The sequence below is a fragment of the Sminthopsis crassicaudata genome, chromosome 3 (assembly GCF_048593235.1).
Source record: "Sminthopsis crassicaudata isolate SCR6 chromosome 3, ASM4859323v1, whole genome shotgun sequence".
NCBI lineage: Eukaryota > Metazoa > Chordata > Mammalia > Dasyuromorphia > Dasyuridae > Sminthopsis > Sminthopsis crassicaudata.
Window position 1 is genome coordinate 637,641,311 of NC_133619.1, and position 17,305 is coordinate 637,658,615.

The window sequence follows — 17,305 nt, forward strand, 5'->3', positions numbered from 1 at the left end:
CCCCGCCCCGTCCGATCCTCTCTCAGGGGGACCAACCAATGAGCGCACGGAGCGGGCCCCGCACTTTGACCAATGAAGAAACACAATCCCCTTTTTCCCGCCCCCTCACGAACAGCCAATGGACTCTGGGAAAGGGCCGCGGTTTCCGCCAATGAGAGGCCTTCGTCTTCTACATTTCTCCCCCTCCCCCTAATTCGGACCTTTCTTCTCCCGCCCCTAAACACCTGCGTGCTGGGAGTGCGAAGTTGGTCGCGACGGGACCCAGAGAGGACCAAAAGAGCTTCGGGCGGCCGAAGCGGGCAAGTTCACGCGTTCCCGGGGTGTCGGAGCCCAGATAAGGCTCTTCCCCCCGCCTGGGCTGCGGGAGTCCCGACCTCGGCGCTGCCCAGCACGGGGCCTCGATGAATGACCTCGGAGGGGGCAGGAAGCCAAAAGGGAGGAGACTTAGCCCGTCCCGGGGAAGGCGGGGTGGGGGCTGGGGGGATAGGAAGGGCCTTGACCTCTGGGGGGAGCTCCCATTGGGCGCTGAAGGCGTGGGAGCCCCTGGGTGAGACTCCCGGATGAAGTCTGCAGGTGGGGGCTCTGGGAGCAGGAGGCTGATGTGGGACTTAACTGGACAAGGATATCACAAGGGGGATTCACCGACAGGGCCGGGAGGGCGGCCTGGGGCCAGTGTTCTAAGAGTTCCTCCCAGGGGCCACAAGAGGCAGGAGAGGGACCTCATGGAGAGGGGATGGGGCAGCGAGATCCCGGGGAGGGGACTCCCAATCTCCCCCTCATCCCCTTAACCCCTCCCATGCCCCCCATCCCCTTAACCCCCCCCCCAATCCCCACAGACTCATGAGGACAGTAGTGATCAAACCATCTTTTATTCAGAGCACAGAGGGGGCCAGCTGGGTGGGGGGCTGCCTGGGAGGCTCCGGCCCTGTTTTGGGCAGTGGGAGGTGGGCAGAGACTCTCCAAAAAGGGATAAACAAAAATAGTGGGGGGCTGGGTCTCCCAGGGCAGCTGGCTGGGGGGCGTCTGGCTCCCCTAGGCTTCCAGGAGCTTCCCGAGGAAGCGCAGATTGAGGATCTTGAGCTGCTCGTCCAGGTCCATGCGCACGATCCCGTCCTCCCCGTCAATGCTCAACAGGTCTCCAGTGGCTTCCCGGTCCTCTCCCAAGATCACCTTCACCTGCAGAAAAGCACAAGGAGCTAGACCCCACTGGGAGGGGGGAAGGGGGCCTGCCTTTTTGGGAAAGGAGGCAAAGGGCTGCCGGCCGGGCTGTGCCGCCGCCCTCAGGGCCCCATGCCCTCACCTTATTGCTCTTCGTGGGAGTGATGGGCTCCAGGTGTTCACTAGAGATGCTGACCACCTTCTCACTGTCTTTCAAATACACGGAGCACATGCCACCCTGGGGGGGAGAAACAGCATCTGACAATCAGTCCCCCTGCAGGCCCGAGGCCCAACCTCAGGAAGCCCACTCCCACTGCCCCCCCCTTCAACTACTCCCCAGAAATAAGCGCCCCCTCAAGCGGCCGCCTGGGACTGCTCCTTACCGTGACGCTGCGGATGACGCCTGTCTGTCCCACCACCTGGCTGTCCAAGTAGGTGTCTCGGACCTTCACCTGGATGTCTGTGGTCACCCAGTCGCTGGAGTTCTGCTCAATACCAGAGCCTGGTGTGTGAGGGTTGTAGCCACCAGGGGATGGAGCCCCAGGGGTCATTGGACTGTAGCCCACTGGACTAGGGCTAGGACTAGCCTGGAGTCAGAAAGGAAAGAAGGATGCCCCAGTTAGTCCAGCTATGGTCTATCGTTTGATTCAATAAACATCATGAAGCACCTACTGTGCACCAAGTCCCTCAGGGATCTCGGCCCATTCCCACTTGGCTCTTGTTCTCCCCAGAGGTCTCTGGTCAGCACCTGGTACGCCATGGGCGAGGGCGTGGGGTGGTAGCTGGCCGGTGAGTGGGTGTTCTGGTAGCCAGCAGGACTCGGTGCCACCTGATGGTAACTCTGGGGGCTGGGCTGGTAGGACCCTTGTGGTGAGGGGGCTGCATAGGGTGAGAACTGGTCCGTGTTGTACCTAGGGAGAAGCCAGAAGGAAGCCCCAACTCAGCCAGCGGCCCAGGGAGGAGGGGGTGGGCAGCGGCCGGATGGGACCACTTCCCATAACTCCCCTCCTGGGCTTTCAGCTGGGTTGTTAAACATTTGCTAAGACTGTGCCCTGCCAATAGTAAAGGCTGAAAAGCCTGGACAAGGGTCAAAGATGGGGAGGCCCCAAGACAAAGAACCTGAAGGTCGGAGAGATCTGGGGAAAGTGGAAAAGTGGGTGGGTGGGCCTGCTTACTTACATGGCGGGAGTTCCAGGAGTCTGGGGGTTATACTGCGCGTTGACCTGTGGGGATGAAGGGTCTGGATAGCCTGGTGTCTGTGGGTTGGGGGTCCCACCATAGGCCTGGGGGGATGGTGTGGGCTCATCATCAAAGGCATACTCATACTCCTCCTCTGCCCTGCATGGGGAGAAAAGGAAGGTTGGTAAGGGGAAGCGTTCTTGCCCCTTCACACGCCCCCACAGCAGCTCCGGAGCCCCCCGCCCAGACCACACCTTACCTGGATGGCGTGTTGGGGTTGTTGGGGTCCCAAGCACCGCTCTGGGCTGGCGTGCGGCTGCCATCATGAAGGGGCGTCTGGGAACCGTAATGTGGAGTGCGACTGCCTGCGTGGGGAGCAAAGGGTCCTTCAGATCCCACCCCAGCCCCCCTGTGCTCACATCAGCCTCGAGGGCAGGCGACTGTGCTGACACATTCACCCCCCTTCTTTTTCCCAGCCCTCTGACAGCCCCAGGATGAGGGGTCTTACCATCATGTAGAGGGGTCTGTGAACTGTACATGGGGGTCCGGGAACCTTGGACATACATGGGCGTCTGAGAGCCATACATCGGGGTCCGTCCATAGGCAGAAGTCATGCCCCCTGGACGCCTGGAGCCACTGTGGGCAAACACAGGAAGGTGGCGTGAGGAGATGTACAGTTGATGGACAAAGGGGTCAGGGCCCCCGAAAAGGGAACACAAGGGACTCCTCCCAAGCCCAGACCCACCCCCTCCTACTGACACAGTGGTGAGTCGCTGACGATCCACAGAGATGGTCTGGCAGGTCGAGTGAAGCTCAACTCGGGCCGTCGACTCCGTGGCGTCCTTCACCACCCCGATGTAACCTGGGTGAGGAAGGAGCAGGAGGGATTGGGGCTTGTCCGTGCTCTGCATCTTCAAGAGCCAATCAGGATCCCCCACCCCCCAACCCCCACTGAGTCTCACCTTTATAAGGCCCCTGAGAGATGCGCACAGTCTGTCCTATCAGGTCATTATCTCTCCGGCCTCGGCCCCGGCTCATCCCCCCGCCGCCGGCGTTGCCAAATCCTCCCCGCTGACCTAGGAGAGGGGATGACCAGAGATTCGTCTATTTTCTGCCCACGCTGCTCCACTGCTTCCACCCATCTTGGCCCCCCCACTCCACTCACCTCCAGCACTAGGGTGCATGGGACTGCTGATCCGAGGGCTCATAGGGGCAAAGCCCCCCACGGTGAAGTTGGTGACGTCTCGAGGCTAGGCGAGAAAGATGGAGGGCAGGAGTTGGGGTGTCCTTTCCCATCCTCCTCCCCCACTTTCAAAATCTCTATGGCATGAGGGCCACCCTAGTTACTCCTCCAAGATGGTCTCCAGCCCCCCCCTACCTTGGAGCCTCCTGCCAACACCAAGTGGCGGGTCTTGCAGACGAACATGCCGCCATTTTCCACCAGCTTCTTGCAGTGGAGAAATGCAAATCCCCGGAACAGATGCCTGATCTCTCCCTCTCTGCCCTGAGAAGACAACCAGAGTCAATGTGGCCCTGGGCCTCCCCCGCTTCCCTCAGGCGTCCGGCCCCATCCTTACCGAATGGGGGCCGTCAATGACCTTCACGATGTCTTTGACGTGGATGTTGTTCTGCTCAGAGTCCAAGGCCACGGCAAAGCGGTTGTCCTTCTTGCGAGTCACTGCCTGGTGCCGCACCGTCACCACCTTCCCGTACATGTTCAGGACCTAGAGGGGCCAGAGGGCTGGGGTGAGCGCCCAGAGCATCCTGGGGCTCCCCCTTCGGCCTCCCCTCACCTACCTGGAAGGTCTCCCGCTCCAGCCGAACGATGACTCCCACAGTCTGGGGATCTAGCTGCACCAGCTCTCCCCACTCGTGCTGGCCCCCCACATCCACGCCCGAGGCTGTCTCAGAACAGAGCTGCAGGTCCCTGGGAAGCACTTTCAGCTGTGAGGAGAGATGAGGCATGAAGGAGGCGCCCCTGGCCAGACCCTCCCTCCCCCCACACCACAGGCCGCCCCTACCTCATGCATGGTGAGGTCGGAGAAGAGGATCACAAAGTTCTCCTCGACGCGCACAATGAGGCCCGTGTCGCCCTCGAATCGCCCAGCAATCACTTTCACGTGGTCCCCCATCTTGAAGTATTTCCGCAGCTCCTGGGCTGGGAACTCGAGCATGTCCTGGGAAAGTTGGCCAAAGGCTCGTGAGGGCTGCTGCTCCCTGCCCTGGGAGCCCCCCCCTCCCGGGCCAACCAGCCCACCTTCAGGTCCTCATGCTTGGGCATGATGGTGATCTTGTTGCCATCCACACTCAGGATCTTGCCCTGGAGATTGATCAGCTCGCCTTCGCACACCTCCACGTTGTCCCCAGGCTGGAAGTTGTGTTCCCGTTCCTTCCCTAGAGTGGAGAGGGAGGGGTGTGAGGACAGCAGCGGGGGCTGGGGTCTCCTGCGAGTGGGGGTTTCCTGCGGCCCAGGGACAAGGCTCCTACCTGTGCTCTCAGTCACCACCTCCAAGTCAATTCCCTCTGGCTGGTCCTCAAACTTTTCCAGCTCTGAAAGTGTGGGCTTCACACCCTCTGTGATCTAAGGAGAAGAGAGGGACAGGGGATAATCGAAGAGGGCCCGCGACTGCCAGTGCGTCCTCACCCCAGGGAGCCACAGGAAGAGGGGTGCAGAGCGCACAAGAACGTGACCCCTCCTGTGTCCTCCAGAAAGGAGGCTGGGGACATGCAAGTGCTCATGGGCCCAAGCTCCAGAAGCCAGGCCGCAGAAGCAGCCTAGAAGCGTCCTGGGCCCCGATAGCCCGGGCCTGAGAGAGCAATTTTGCCACAAGAGCCTGGCAGCCCCCGCAGACACTCACCACTGCTGACATCGCGAAGCTTTTGAATAGGAAGCCTTTTCGGCTGTAACGGTTCCCTTCAAAGATCAGGAAATCTCCATCAGAAGCCACATCTCCTCCCAGGGAACTAGAATGGGAAGACCATGAGGTGACAGAAAATGAGGGGAAACCCCCAAGAGTTCCTCAGGGGAGCATGGCAGCCCTCACCGAGGAGCAACCTGGAGAGCCTCCCTCCAAGGCCACGGCGCCCTGCAAAGATGGCAGGAGGGGGCAGAAGCAGGAAGTCAAGGGGCAGCCCACAATCAGTTCCCAGATGAATTTTACCGTATTTTTTCAGCATCAAACAATCGCTGTGGGGGTCTCTTGAACTTCTTCCTCTTGGCAAACCAGTCTTTCTGTGAGGATGTAGGAAGAGGGAAGGACGCTGAGCACCAATTCTGAGTGTGAGAGAGCCCCACGGCAGAACCCCCCTCAGGCCCACCTCAGCCTCCCTACCAGACTCATTCGGGCTTTGATGCGGTCATAGTCAATGCGAGGAATCATCTTGAGGGAGATGGTATTCTGGCTGGGCTCTACGTAATCCACCTGGAAGGAGGGGGAGGCACGTCAAGGAGGCACCCAGGGCTGCCTTCAAGCTGCCTGGGACACGGGGGAGTCTGGATTTCTGGCATCCAACACTGGAAGACTATGTGATTCTGGGCAAGTCACTTCAGGGAGCCCCAGTTTCCTAATCTGTAGAATGGGCTCATTTTTCCTACATTTTCCCCCACCACAAGTTTGCTACAAGACCCAAAGAAGAAGATGGAAAGATGTTTAATTTACCCAAGTCCAGGGAAACGGCCTCGTGGCAGAGCTCAGGTCAGACTACGGTCACTTTCCGTGCACTTCCAGTCCACCCTCCCCCCCATGCACCAGCAGAATGTAGGGTCACCACCACGCAGGCCCAACCCCTGGCACAGGCGTCTTCTGACCGAGCCAGCTTAGGGGGCACTCCCAGGGAGGCCCCTCCCTAGCCTCGATACCTGGGCGATGTCGTCTTTGTAGATGCCCCTCTTGAGGCGGACCCAGGACTTGGGCTTGAGGTTGGTGACCTCCTTAACCACTTTGAGCACATCCGTCATTTCCTTGATGGGCACCATCTGCTGGTTCCAGTAGCCCAGGCGCAGGTTGCCCACCCCCTCGATGGCCTGCTTCACGTGGGTTTGCTTGTAGGCCTCCACGTAGATGTAACCCTTGACATGTTCTGGAGCCACCACTGACTTGATCTGTAATGGCTGTGAGAGGAAATGCCTCCCATGAGATGGCAGCCCAGGAGGGGGCTGTCCTTGCCTGCCTGGGCCAGGGGACCCTCCAAGGACAAGCCCCTCAACCCCCCATCCATGTTTACTCAAGGCCCCTTTCAACTCTTGAGAGTCACCAAATCGGTCAATCTAGCTAATCATAGCCTTGGAAGCCTGGGTACAGGGCAGGCATTCAGACACAACTGCTCTCCAGAAAGGGTACAGTCCTCTGGAAAGCCAAATCTGAATAAGCTCCTCGGACACCTCATGGGAGGAAAGCAAGAAGGCCGGCCCCATTGGTCAGATGGGGGGAAAGCGAGTTCTCCCAGGCTGCAACCAGGAGGGCACTGCATGTCAGAGCTCCTGAAGGCCTCTCCCACCTCAGCGCAGCAGCAGGTAGCCTCCCCACTAAAGCCTAACTATTCACTATTACCCCAAACCTGGGGGAGAGTCACAGGGGACCTTCCAGGAGCAGAAACAACTTCTTTTGAGGAAGGGGAATCTCACTCTCTGTACCCTGATCCAGATTCCCCCATTTTGGGGTTCCATTCAGAAGGATGGAAGGGGCAGGCTCCCTGCCCATCCTCCATTACTGACCATCCCTACCAGGAACATCCTCCTGGCTCTTCCCAGCAACCACCACTTACTGTGTCTGTGAACTGGTAGGCAATGAACTTTCTCATGAGGGCGATTGCCGTGGCTCGTTCCTCCCCAATCTAGGAAAGACAGTCCAAAGTAAGACAAGGTCGAGAAAAAATGGGCCTGTCTCAGCCCACCCTATGGCTCAATACCATTCCCCAGGCCAGAAGACTCACCTTACATTTCACAGTCCACAGATTGGGGTCCCTGAGAAAAAAGAAAGGAGGCCATTCCTGAGGTCCAACCCCCCCACAGTAGAGCTCCCTCTATCACCTCCCTACCTGGAAAATTCTAGAGGAAGCTTCTCCTTTCCCCTAAGGACCCAGCCCCAAAGCCACCCCCTTCCTGATCCTCTCACAACCAGTCGGCATCCCAGAAGTCACTGCCCCCATACCCTCAGCCTGGCCCAACAGGGCCCTTCCAGCTGGCTTGTCTCTCAGGGCCACGGGTCCCCAGCCTGGATCCCTGAGATCCCCTCCACCATCCCTTCCTTCCAACCCCACGTACTTGACCCCAGGCAGCAGCTGTTGTTGAGTGATGTCATCTGAGAGCTCATCCGACCCTCCATACACACTGTGAGGAGAGAGAAGAGGTCAAACTCAGGAATCCCCAAGTCTGCCCCCCAGCATCCCACCTCCTTGACCCCCGGCCTTGCCCCACTTACGTTTCTCCCACAGATGATTTAGCATATTTCTTCATGTAATACTCGCCCAGTTCCTCCTCTCGCTGGTCCCTGTGACGGCAAGGCAAACATTACCTACAAATTGCAGGACTGAGACTGGACCAGAAACCATCAGTAGCTGCGTTTTACAGAAAAGACCTGCCACGGTCTCCCAGTATGGCAGAACTGAGACCGGTCTCTAAAAGCTAAAGGCCTGCCCCATGCACCCCAGTTACCTCCAGAGATTCTGTAGGCGCCGGGCCCCAGAGCGGTCCTCATCCAGAACGACATTGTCAATGTTGGATGCTGCAAGAGAGACCAAGAGCCAGTGGGACAGAAGCTCGGCGTGGTAGTGAGCGGGACAGGGGACGGGAGAACAGGATGACCTGCATCCCTGCAAATGGCCGCTGAGCTTGGCCAGGGGAAGGAGCTGGCCAAAGCACAGCGGCTCCCAATTGGGGAAGGGGGTGAGAAAACCTGGATGATAATCAAGGCTAAGAAGTGCCTTGAGCCTGGCCAGCCCTGACCTGTCCAGCCCATGGGTACCTAGAGCAGAGACCCATGGGCCAGCTAGCTGGACCGTGCTTGTCACTGATGCACGCCCCTCAGTAAATACACACGAACATCCCAGAATCCTAAACTGCAAACAGATTTTTCCCTGGTACCGATGAGCCCCAGACCAGGGTCCTCCTCCCTCCCCTGCCATCAGGAGGCTACGCTGTAGAGGGGACAGCAGGAGGAAGGGGAAGGGTTGGGGGGTGAAACACCCCAGACTCTTACCTTCAATCTCTTCTACTCGGAGGAGGTGGAGGTGGAGGTGGTGGTGGTGGTGGTGGTGGTGGTGGTGGTGGAGGGCGTGAGCAGACACAATATGAGCCAAATTATATCAGCAAAATCAACCAAGGTGGGGTGGGATCAGGCCAGGGAAGGGACCGGGAATAATGGGTAAAGGAACATAGGAAGGACAAAAATCAAAATTGAAGGCGAGGCACAGGGAAAGCCGAAATGTATGAATCGCACAGCACGAGAAAACAAGGGGAGGGGCGGGGGGGCAGCTTGAGGTGGGCCAAAGGGCACAGGAAGAGAAGAGAAACCCAGAGAGGGCAGGACCCACCCCCAATCCCCAAATGACACACCTCTCTAGGAGGTCAGTATTCCCAAAGTTCCCCAATATACCCACTCCTAAGGCCCCCCCCATTCACGTGCCTAAAAGAAATGGGTATGAGAGCTGTCTCTCATGTAGCAGCAGAAAGAAGCAGGGTGTTCAAGGAGGGGGATGCAGAACAAGGGGAGAGAGGCTCTAGGCTTTCCTCCCCCGAAGGGCCCTGTCTTAGAATCTCAGATGCTCCATCTTCCCGCCCCCCCCCCCCCCTTTCCTTCCCCTTCTTCCTCGGCCTGTCCAGGAAGTAGAGGCCAGCTTAAGATCCCCACCCTGCCCAGCTGAGCCCCAATCCGGGGGCCTCCCCAAACCCCCCAGGACCAGCAGAGCTGGGGGACACAGCAGGCTGGCCTCTTTTTGCCACTTACCCTTCTCCAGAATGTCCTCCGCTCCATCTTCCCACTGGTCTTCATCTTCATACTCATCATCCACATCTGAAAAGGCCCCAGAAGGAAGGGAACTGAGATGGGGGTGCTTTATAGCCCACCCCCAAAAAGCCCAGCCCACTGAGAGCCAGGAGAAGAAAGGGGCTGAAGGGCTTTTCCTGAGCCTAGGCCCTGGGAGCAAAAGGCTCCTGCTGCACTGTGGACCCCTCAGCAGTCTGGGAAAAGCTACTACTTGCTACTTGCATAAAATATGGAAAACTACCAATTCTATGGAAATACAGAAAAAGTCAAATGTTTTTTAAAAAACGTGCACATACAAGAGGTTCAGAGCGTCAACCTTAGCAAAAGGGGCAAAGAAACGAGCTGGAGACATCTGGGTCCTGGGCAGTGTCCATGGACCTCATCTCCCCAAATCCAACATTTTCCAGGCATGTGCGCAGAGCGCAGGCCTGCTCCCCAGTGCGGCCCACGCCTCAACTCACCAGCTTCATCCAGGATGAACCCCCCATGTCTTGGCTTTTTAGGGGGACGGTCATCATCTTCTTCCTCTTCCTCTTCATCATACTCCTCTTCTTCCTCCTCCTCCTCTTCCTCCTCAGGCTCCTCCTCCTTTTCACTGCCCGCCACACTCCTTCGCTCCTCCTCTACCTGCTAGAAGGATGGAGGTGATGATTGGGGAGACAGAAGAAAAGCGTATCCAGACGACCCCCTGAGGCCCACCTCTACTCCTTGGGACTACGGCCAAGGTGTCCGTACATAGAATCCCGGAGCTGGGAGGATCTTCAGAGGGCCTGGGATCTCAGAGCCAGAGGTTGGAGCTGATCCTACAGCCAAAGCCCCACCTTTGTTTTTGTTTTAATTTTTTCCCCTGAGGCAGTTGGGGTTAAGTGACTTGCCCAGGGTCACACAGCTAGGAAGTATTAAGTGTCTGAGGTTGGATTTGAACTCAGGTCCTCCTGACTTCAGGGCTAGTGCTCCATCCACTGCTCCTCCTAGCTGCCTCCAAAGTCCTCTCTCTATTTGAGCCCCCCCCCTTCCTCCCTTCCTCCACCAATCACAGGCCCAGGCCTGGGCCAAAGGGCTGCAGGTGCAGGGGGGGTCCTTCCCAGGATGCTCTGAGCAGCAGAAGCTTCCGGAAGCCAGCAGAGGGGGCTGGCGAGCACCTCCAAAGGTGGGGCCCCCCACCTCCCCAACCCTCACCTCCACCTCCTCTGCCTCCTCGCTGCTCCGCTCACTGTCCTCCTCCTCCTCCTCAGAGAAGTTGCTGTCATCACTGTCAGACATCTTCTGGGTTTTTAGGTCAGACTGGAGGGAGAGGGTCTGAGTCAGGGCCAAGGGCTCCCCACCCCTCTCATTTCTCACACCAAGAGGGCCCCCAGGGGGCCAATCCTCACGCCCCCTCTGCTCCCATTACCCACAAACCCCCAGTTTCTGCCTCCAAACACACAAAGGAGCCATTGAGGACCGCCCTGCCCCCCCCATACACAACTCCTCTTCCCCCAGGCTCGAGGCGCACCCCTCCCATTCTGAGCTCTGAGTTCCAAATGCAATACAGCAGCCAGACACAGTGAGAGCAAAAATAAACACAAAGTAACCCCAATATGTGGGGGAGGGGTGTTGACAACTGGGCCAATCAGCAAAGGCTGTCCAGAAGGGGGAGGGGAGCCTTTGGGGGTCCCAAACTGGGGTTGATTAATCAAGGTGAAAAGGACCGGGGACCCTACGATAGGGGGGTTGGGTCAAGGGTGCATCCCCTCCAGGGGGGGGAGGGGCCATGCCCCCCCAGTTCCCCTTCTTCCCAGGGACCCTCCTGGGCCGGCATCCTGCCTCACACGCCCGCCCCCCTGCACACACACACACACCAGGGCCACAGGCCGTGACAGCCGCCCCCCCACACACACACAAACTGCACACACTTGCTCTTCCTGTGGCCTTCCTCTGGCCGCTCCCCATCGCATCCTAACAGCCCCCCCTCCCGTCCTCGGGGATCCCTAGTACTCGTCTCCTCCCCACACACGCTCGCGGAGCCTCCCCTGACACACTCGCCCTCAGGCCTCCGACACACTAATGTTTACACTACCCCGGACGTCCTCGCGCAAGGGCCCCCGCGGGGTCTCCCTGACACACTTCTCTCCCTCCCCCGCCCTCCCCGGACACGCTCATCCTCGCGCAGTCGCCCCCGCGGGGCGCCCCGACACACTTATTTTCACACTTCGCCGAACACCTCCCCCTCCCCCCCGCCCTCCCGGGGTCGCCAGGCCCCACTCGCCCCTCACAGGCACACGCACAGCTCCTCCCGGTCCCTCCAGCCGCGGGCCTTACCCCCGGGCGGGTCAGCTTCGCCCACTCCCGGGTTGCGCGGCTTCGGCTCCGGCTCCGGCGGACGCGACGTCAGACGAAGCGGCGGCGACGGCGACGGCGGCGGCGGTGACTGGGGCGGCTTATCTCTCGAGAATTCGCGAGAACCGGAACCGCGACGGCCACCTTGGGAGAGGCAAGAAAACAACACCGACTTCCGGCCGAGGGGCGCCATCTTAGGAGAGGCACAGGAGACCGGACGTGACGCAAAGAAGGAGGCGGGGAAAGACGGAAGAGCGTGGGGGCAGGCTGGAGCCGAAGAGAAAAAGAGGACGTCTGACGTGCGAGGAGCGCACGTGGGCTCTGGAGCGAGGGGGGAGGGGTTCCTGTGACGTCACAGAAGGGCCAAACTCCGGGGGGAGCCTAAGGGCCTGGAGTGCTTCTTCGCGTTCCGCGTCCGGGATGGCGGAGCCCTCCTTTTGTGCGTCACCGCTTGCCGAGACGCTGTTTGCCTTTCCTTTCTCAAAACGCTCTTGCCCCTCGTTCCTACCTCCGGGCCAAGGAAAATGGCATCATTATTTCATCCTACATTTTACAAAAAAGGAAACTGAGGCCGAGAGTGTGACTTCGGCCAATGGGGACCTTTCCGCTCCTCGCAGCCCGTGGCTTTGGGGGTGGTTTTTTGGTTATGTTTTACATTTTTCTCTAGCCAGCATTTTTTGTCTCCCTTCCCTTGCATTGGAAAAAAAATTGGAACACACTTTCCTACTCAAGAAGAACAAAATCTTGCAATGTCGGGGTCAAAAATGTCTGCTTTTAAAAACAGTATTTTGCTTTTCCAAGTATGTATAAAACTAGTCTTCAACTTTGCATTTTTATAAGATTTTGAGTCCAAAGTTTTTTCTCTCCCCTCCCCCCTGCACGCAATCTGGTGTATGTTATGCATGCATAATTATCTTAAACATTGCTACGTAGTCACGTAGTGGAAAAAAAAAAAAATCAGAACAAAGGGGTGTGTCTAGCCGACATCTAGGTGGTTCAGCCCATAAAGCTCCGAAGTCCCGAGGCCAAGAGATCCAAACTACACGCTGACACTCTACATAGAACCCGGAGCAAGTCACCTCAGCTAGATTGCCTAAAAAACCGAAAAAAGTACGTCTCCCTATGGCAAGTCCTGAATGTCCGGTCACGAGGTTGGGCAGTCTATGAGAAACTTTGTCTCTATGCTGCTGTTTATCACCATGTAAATTGATATTTCCATTTAATTCTTCATTTGTTCAATCCTTTCTCAGAAACTCTCAGTTTCGTAATTTTTTTTTTTTTCTTTTTCTGAGGCTAGGGTTAAGTGACTTGCCCAGGTTCACACAGCTAGGAAGTGTTAAGTGTCTGAGATCAAATTTGAACTCGGGTCCTCCTGAATTCAGGGCTGGTGCTCTATCCACTGCGCCACCTAGCTGCCCCTAGTTTCGTCATTTCTTATGGCTTACGTTGCCAATCTGCTGAGGATGGGCAAAGTTAAACTTCTTAATTAGAAATTTGGAGCATTTATTTTTCCAAAAAAAATTTTTTTTAATAACCTGGATTTTTTTTTTCCCCTTGAAAATTGAGTTTCACATCCTTTAACCACTTCTCTATGGGAGAATAGCTCTTGCTCTCATCGATTTAAATTAATTCCTTGTATATCTTGGAAATGACATCAGATCAATTTTATGCAAAGATTTTTCCCCAAATAACTTTCCCTTATAACCTTCACTGGATTGGTTTTGTTTGTGCAAAAATTATTTCATTTTATGTAATTAAATTTCCCTTTTTATCTTATTTTGTTTCATCTCTTTATCTTCATTTTAAAATTTTTTCTATCCACATTTGATCATAAAACTCTTTCCCCAGATCTGAAAGCAAATTTTTTCCTTGCTCTCCCAATTTGTTTATAATGTGACATTTTCTATTTAACATATGAATCCATTTAGTGTTTGTTTACTTTGATACATAGTGTGAATTGTGAGTCTAACTAAGTCTAGTTTCTGGCAAACTTCCAGTTTTGCCAGTATCTTTTCCCAAATTTTAAGTCTATAATTATTATCCCAATGTTGTTCAGTGGTATCCAACTCTTCATGATCCCATTTGGGAATTTTCTTGGCAAGGACACTGGCATGGTTTGCCATTTCTTTTTCCTGCTCATTTTACAGATGAGAAAACTGAGGCAAACAAGGTAAAGTGAGTTGCCCAACATCATATAGCTAATCAGTATCTGAGGCTGGGTTTGAACTCAGGAAGATGAAATTACCTGACTCTGGGCTGAAATTTCTAAAAAATATCAAGTAAGAGGGTTGATAATAGACTTTATCCCTGATCTTACTAGAAAAGCCTCAAGTTTATTTTCATCACATATAATATTAACTCTTGGGGACAGCAAGATGCTATTTACCATATTAAAGATGAATACATTTATTCCTATATTTTTTAGTATTTTTAACAGAAATGGGTGTTGTATTTTGTCAAAAGCTCTTCTTTTCTGCATCTATTGCTATAGTAGTATGATTTGTTTTTTCTTATTCTTCATATGGTCTGTTATTTTAAGTTTTCCTACTAGTGAAGAAATACTGTACTTACAGTAGAAACACAACAGAATGTCTATCCTTTCTAATATGACATTGAAGCCTCTGTCAATGTTTTCTTCCAAATTTTGCATCTATATTCATTAGGAAGTCGCCTATAATTAACTTTCTCTGTTTTGACTCTCCCTGATTTAGGCATCAAGACCACACACACTTGTCTAGTAGAAGGCATTTGTTTAGTATCTCATATTTTCCCATACTATTAATATTATAAATATATTTTGAATTTTTTGAATCAATCAGTAAATATTTATTAAGCAACTATTAGTCTCAGGTACCAAGCTTGATGTTAAAACATAGGGGATAACAAAAAAGGCCAATCAGTCCTTGGCCTTGGGGAGCTTATCAATAATGGAGATATATGCAAAATAAGGTATATACACGATAAATAGGAAATTAAAATTAACTGAAGGAAGGTACTGGAGCATAGGAGATGTTAGGGAAGGCTTTCCTTTTTTATTATTATTAAAGCTTTTTATTTACAAAACATATGCATAGGTAATTTTTCAACATCAATCCTTGCAAAACCTTTTGTCCAATTTTTCCCCTCCTTCCTCCCCATCCCCTCCAATACATGCTAAAGATGTTAAATATATGTTAAATCCAATATATTTTTACATATTTAAACAGTTATCTTGCTACAAAAGAAAAATCAAATCAGAAAGGAAAAAAATGAGAAAAAACAAAATGCAAATGAACAACAACAGAAAGAGTAAGAATGTTATGTTGGGATCCACACAAGGTTCCCACTATCCTCTCTCTGGGTGTAGCTGGCTCTCTTCTTCATCATTGAATAATTGGAATTGATTTGGTTCATCTCATTGTTGAAAAGATCCGCGTCTATCAGAATTGATCATGGTATAGTCTTGTTGTTGCCGTGTATAATGATCTCCCAGTTCTACTCACTTCACTCAGCATCAGTTCTGTCTTTCCAGGCCTCTCTGAAATCATCCTGGTGGTCATTTTTAAGGGAGGGCTTTCTATAGAAGGTGGGATTTTAGTTGGGACTTAAGGGAAACCAGGAGGTCAGTAGGCAGGTAGATCACCTGGTATTCCAGACCTGGATTGGAATTGGGGGTCAGGGTACATAGCTAGAAAGAATGCCTAGAGTCTGCAAATGAAGTCTTGTTTTGTTTTGTTTTTTCCCTTGAGTGTCATTGGATTGAGATCCAATGTGGGGGGAGGGGGGGAGTTGAGAGTAAAGTCTAAGAAGTCTGTAAAGGCAGGAGGGATCAGATTATGAGAGGCTTTGAAGGCCAAATAGTTTGTATTTGATACTAGAAGCAAAAGGGAGCCCCAGGAGTTTATTGAGTGGGGGTGATGGCTTAATCAGGCCTGTGCTTTAGGAAAATCACTGGTGGCTGAATGAGTAGATTGGAGTGGGGAGAGACACCCGTCCCCCAAGTAGCAATGGCAATAATCCAGGTGTGAGTTAAAGAGGGTCAGCACTAGGGGAGTGGCAGTGTCAGAAGAGAACTTGACAGGCCACAGCTTCCATGGGAGGAGAGGGGAATGAAGTCTGTTTAATTTGTTTTTCCAAGATTATTTACATCATTTATATTCTCTACTTATTCTGTTAGTCTGAGCACTTTATATTTTTGTAATTATCCATATCAATTCAATTGTCAGTTTTCTTGACATATATTGGGGCAAAATACTTCCAAATAATTTCCTTTCTTTTTTACAAGTACTTTCCTTTATCATTTTAGTTACTGGAAATTTGATTTTCCAATTAAAAATTTCGATGAGGTTTTTATTCCAGTGACTTTAACTTGAGTGCTGATTTTAGTAATTCAATGGGGTTTTGCTGTCAATTTTATTCTCTTTGATCTCTGGAATTTTTATTTTGGAGCTAAATTGGGCTCATTAAATTCGGTGATTTTCTAAGATTTGTTTTACTTGCATGCCCATTTATTCAACTGTCCTTCCTTTTGTTGATCTGTGTTTAGAAAGATATATTTTCCCCACAGGGCAGCTTTATCTGTATCCTAGCAACATTGATATATTGTCCCAGAGTGGTAATGAAATGATAAATCATTTCCACGGTTTGCTCTTTAACTCACAAATTCTTTGGTTCCCAATTGATTTTTAATTCATTTGCCCTAATTTACTGAAGAAAATTTGTCATTGTGTTATTAACTTTGCGTGAGAGCATGAGTCAAAGTACCACCTTCATCCTGCACAGAGCCATAAATAAATTGATCATTGATGAATTGAGTCACTTTGTCAAAGCCCTTCCCAGAAGCTCTAATCCTACGTGGGGAAATGGAGGTGAAAAGGGAAGAAATGATGAGGAGGTTGGGCCTTCCTTGAGTGATAGTGATGTGAAACTTCCTAACTTATCCTCAGGTCAGTTCTCCCAGACTGTCTCAGGGCATAGAATGAGAGGCAGAAACTGTTAATCAGGATTCAGTCTTCATTCTCTCAGTCATATGAAGCAGAAATACTTGATTAAATCATGGTCTCAGAGGCTGTCATGCATTGTATGAGAAGTTAGGTCTTCACAAATATTGTCAAAACAGGATGGAGGGTGAAGTATCTGGTGGAGAGATCTCCAAATGATCACCAGGCGAGTCTGTGAACTGGCTAAGCAACAGTTCCTGACAAAAGGGCCTGGGCCTACACAGACTAGGGTGAATACAGGGTGCGTAAAGGTGCAAATCCGGCCAAGGGTAATTTTGTAATCTGGGCCTTGAAGGGTGGCTTGCTGGCTCCTACATTCAATGTGTCTCCCTGGGAGAGTCACCCTAAAGGAGTGCTCCCGCATGAGCTTGCAGCTGGGGAAGTGGTGGGCTTACTCCCCGACCCAAAGGGCCTTTTTGAGACCATCTAGTCAGTGTCTTTCAGATAAAACAAAAGGAACTTCGTTTTTTTCAGAGTATCTTTGGGACAAACTCAACATCTCAATACACATCTGTTACTTCCGGATCCTGCTCCCCCTGAGCTATAAAGCTATAAAACAAATTGCTCATTGAGTATGGCTGCCTTTCCCATTTGTTCTTGCTTGAGCCCATGAAGCTATTTCACATAAAAGTAGTAAATCTTTGTAACCCGTGATGGACGCTTATGACATAATTCCTTGTGTAGATT

At 52.8% G+C, this 17,305-nt stretch overlaps 1 protein-coding gene across 7 annotated transcripts; it reads right to left on the reverse strand.

Moving 5' to 3' along the window:
- Positions 1 to 853: 853 nt before the first annotated feature.
- SUPT5H (SPT5 homolog, DSIF elongation factor subunit) lies at positions 854 to 11,757 on the reverse strand. 7 transcript variants are annotated; one of them, XM_074306836.1, is made up of 30 exons: positions 11,622 to 11,753; positions 10,500 to 10,604; positions 9,782 to 9,947; positions 9,282 to 9,347; positions 8,535 to 8,546; positions 7,991 to 8,060; positions 7,758 to 7,826; positions 7,601 to 7,666; positions 7,270 to 7,300; positions 7,102 to 7,170; positions 6,197 to 6,448; positions 5,670 to 5,759; positions 5,499 to 5,569; positions 5,196 to 5,301; positions 4,825 to 4,918; positions 4,595 to 4,731; positions 4,359 to 4,514; positions 4,135 to 4,281; positions 3,915 to 4,061; positions 3,716 to 3,841; positions 3,503 to 3,587; positions 3,300 to 3,413; positions 3,097 to 3,199; positions 2,846 to 2,973; positions 2,597 to 2,702; positions 2,338 to 2,496; positions 1,907 to 2,069; positions 1,542 to 1,745; positions 1,301 to 1,396; positions 854 to 1,176 (listed from the first exon to the last, which is right to left on the reverse strand). In XM_074306836.1, exons 2-30 carry the CDS (start codon positions 10,581 to 10,583, stop codon positions 1,033 to 1,035), a joined length of 3,261 nt encoding a protein of 1,086 aa, XP_074162937.1. In that variant the 5' UTR covers positions 10,584 to 10,604; positions 11,622 to 11,753; the 3' UTR covers positions 854 to 1,032. The 7 variants fall into 7 exon arrangements, with proteins under 7 accessions (XP_074162937.1, XP_074162935.1, XP_074162936.1 ...); XM_074306834.1 differs by having other exon boundaries at positions 9,782 to 9,950; XM_074306835.1 differs by lacking the exon at positions 11,622 to 11,753 and adding an exon at positions 11,582 to 11,600 and having other exon boundaries at positions 9,782 to 9,950.
- Between the last annotated feature and the right edge of the window lie 5,548 nt (positions 11,758 to 17,305).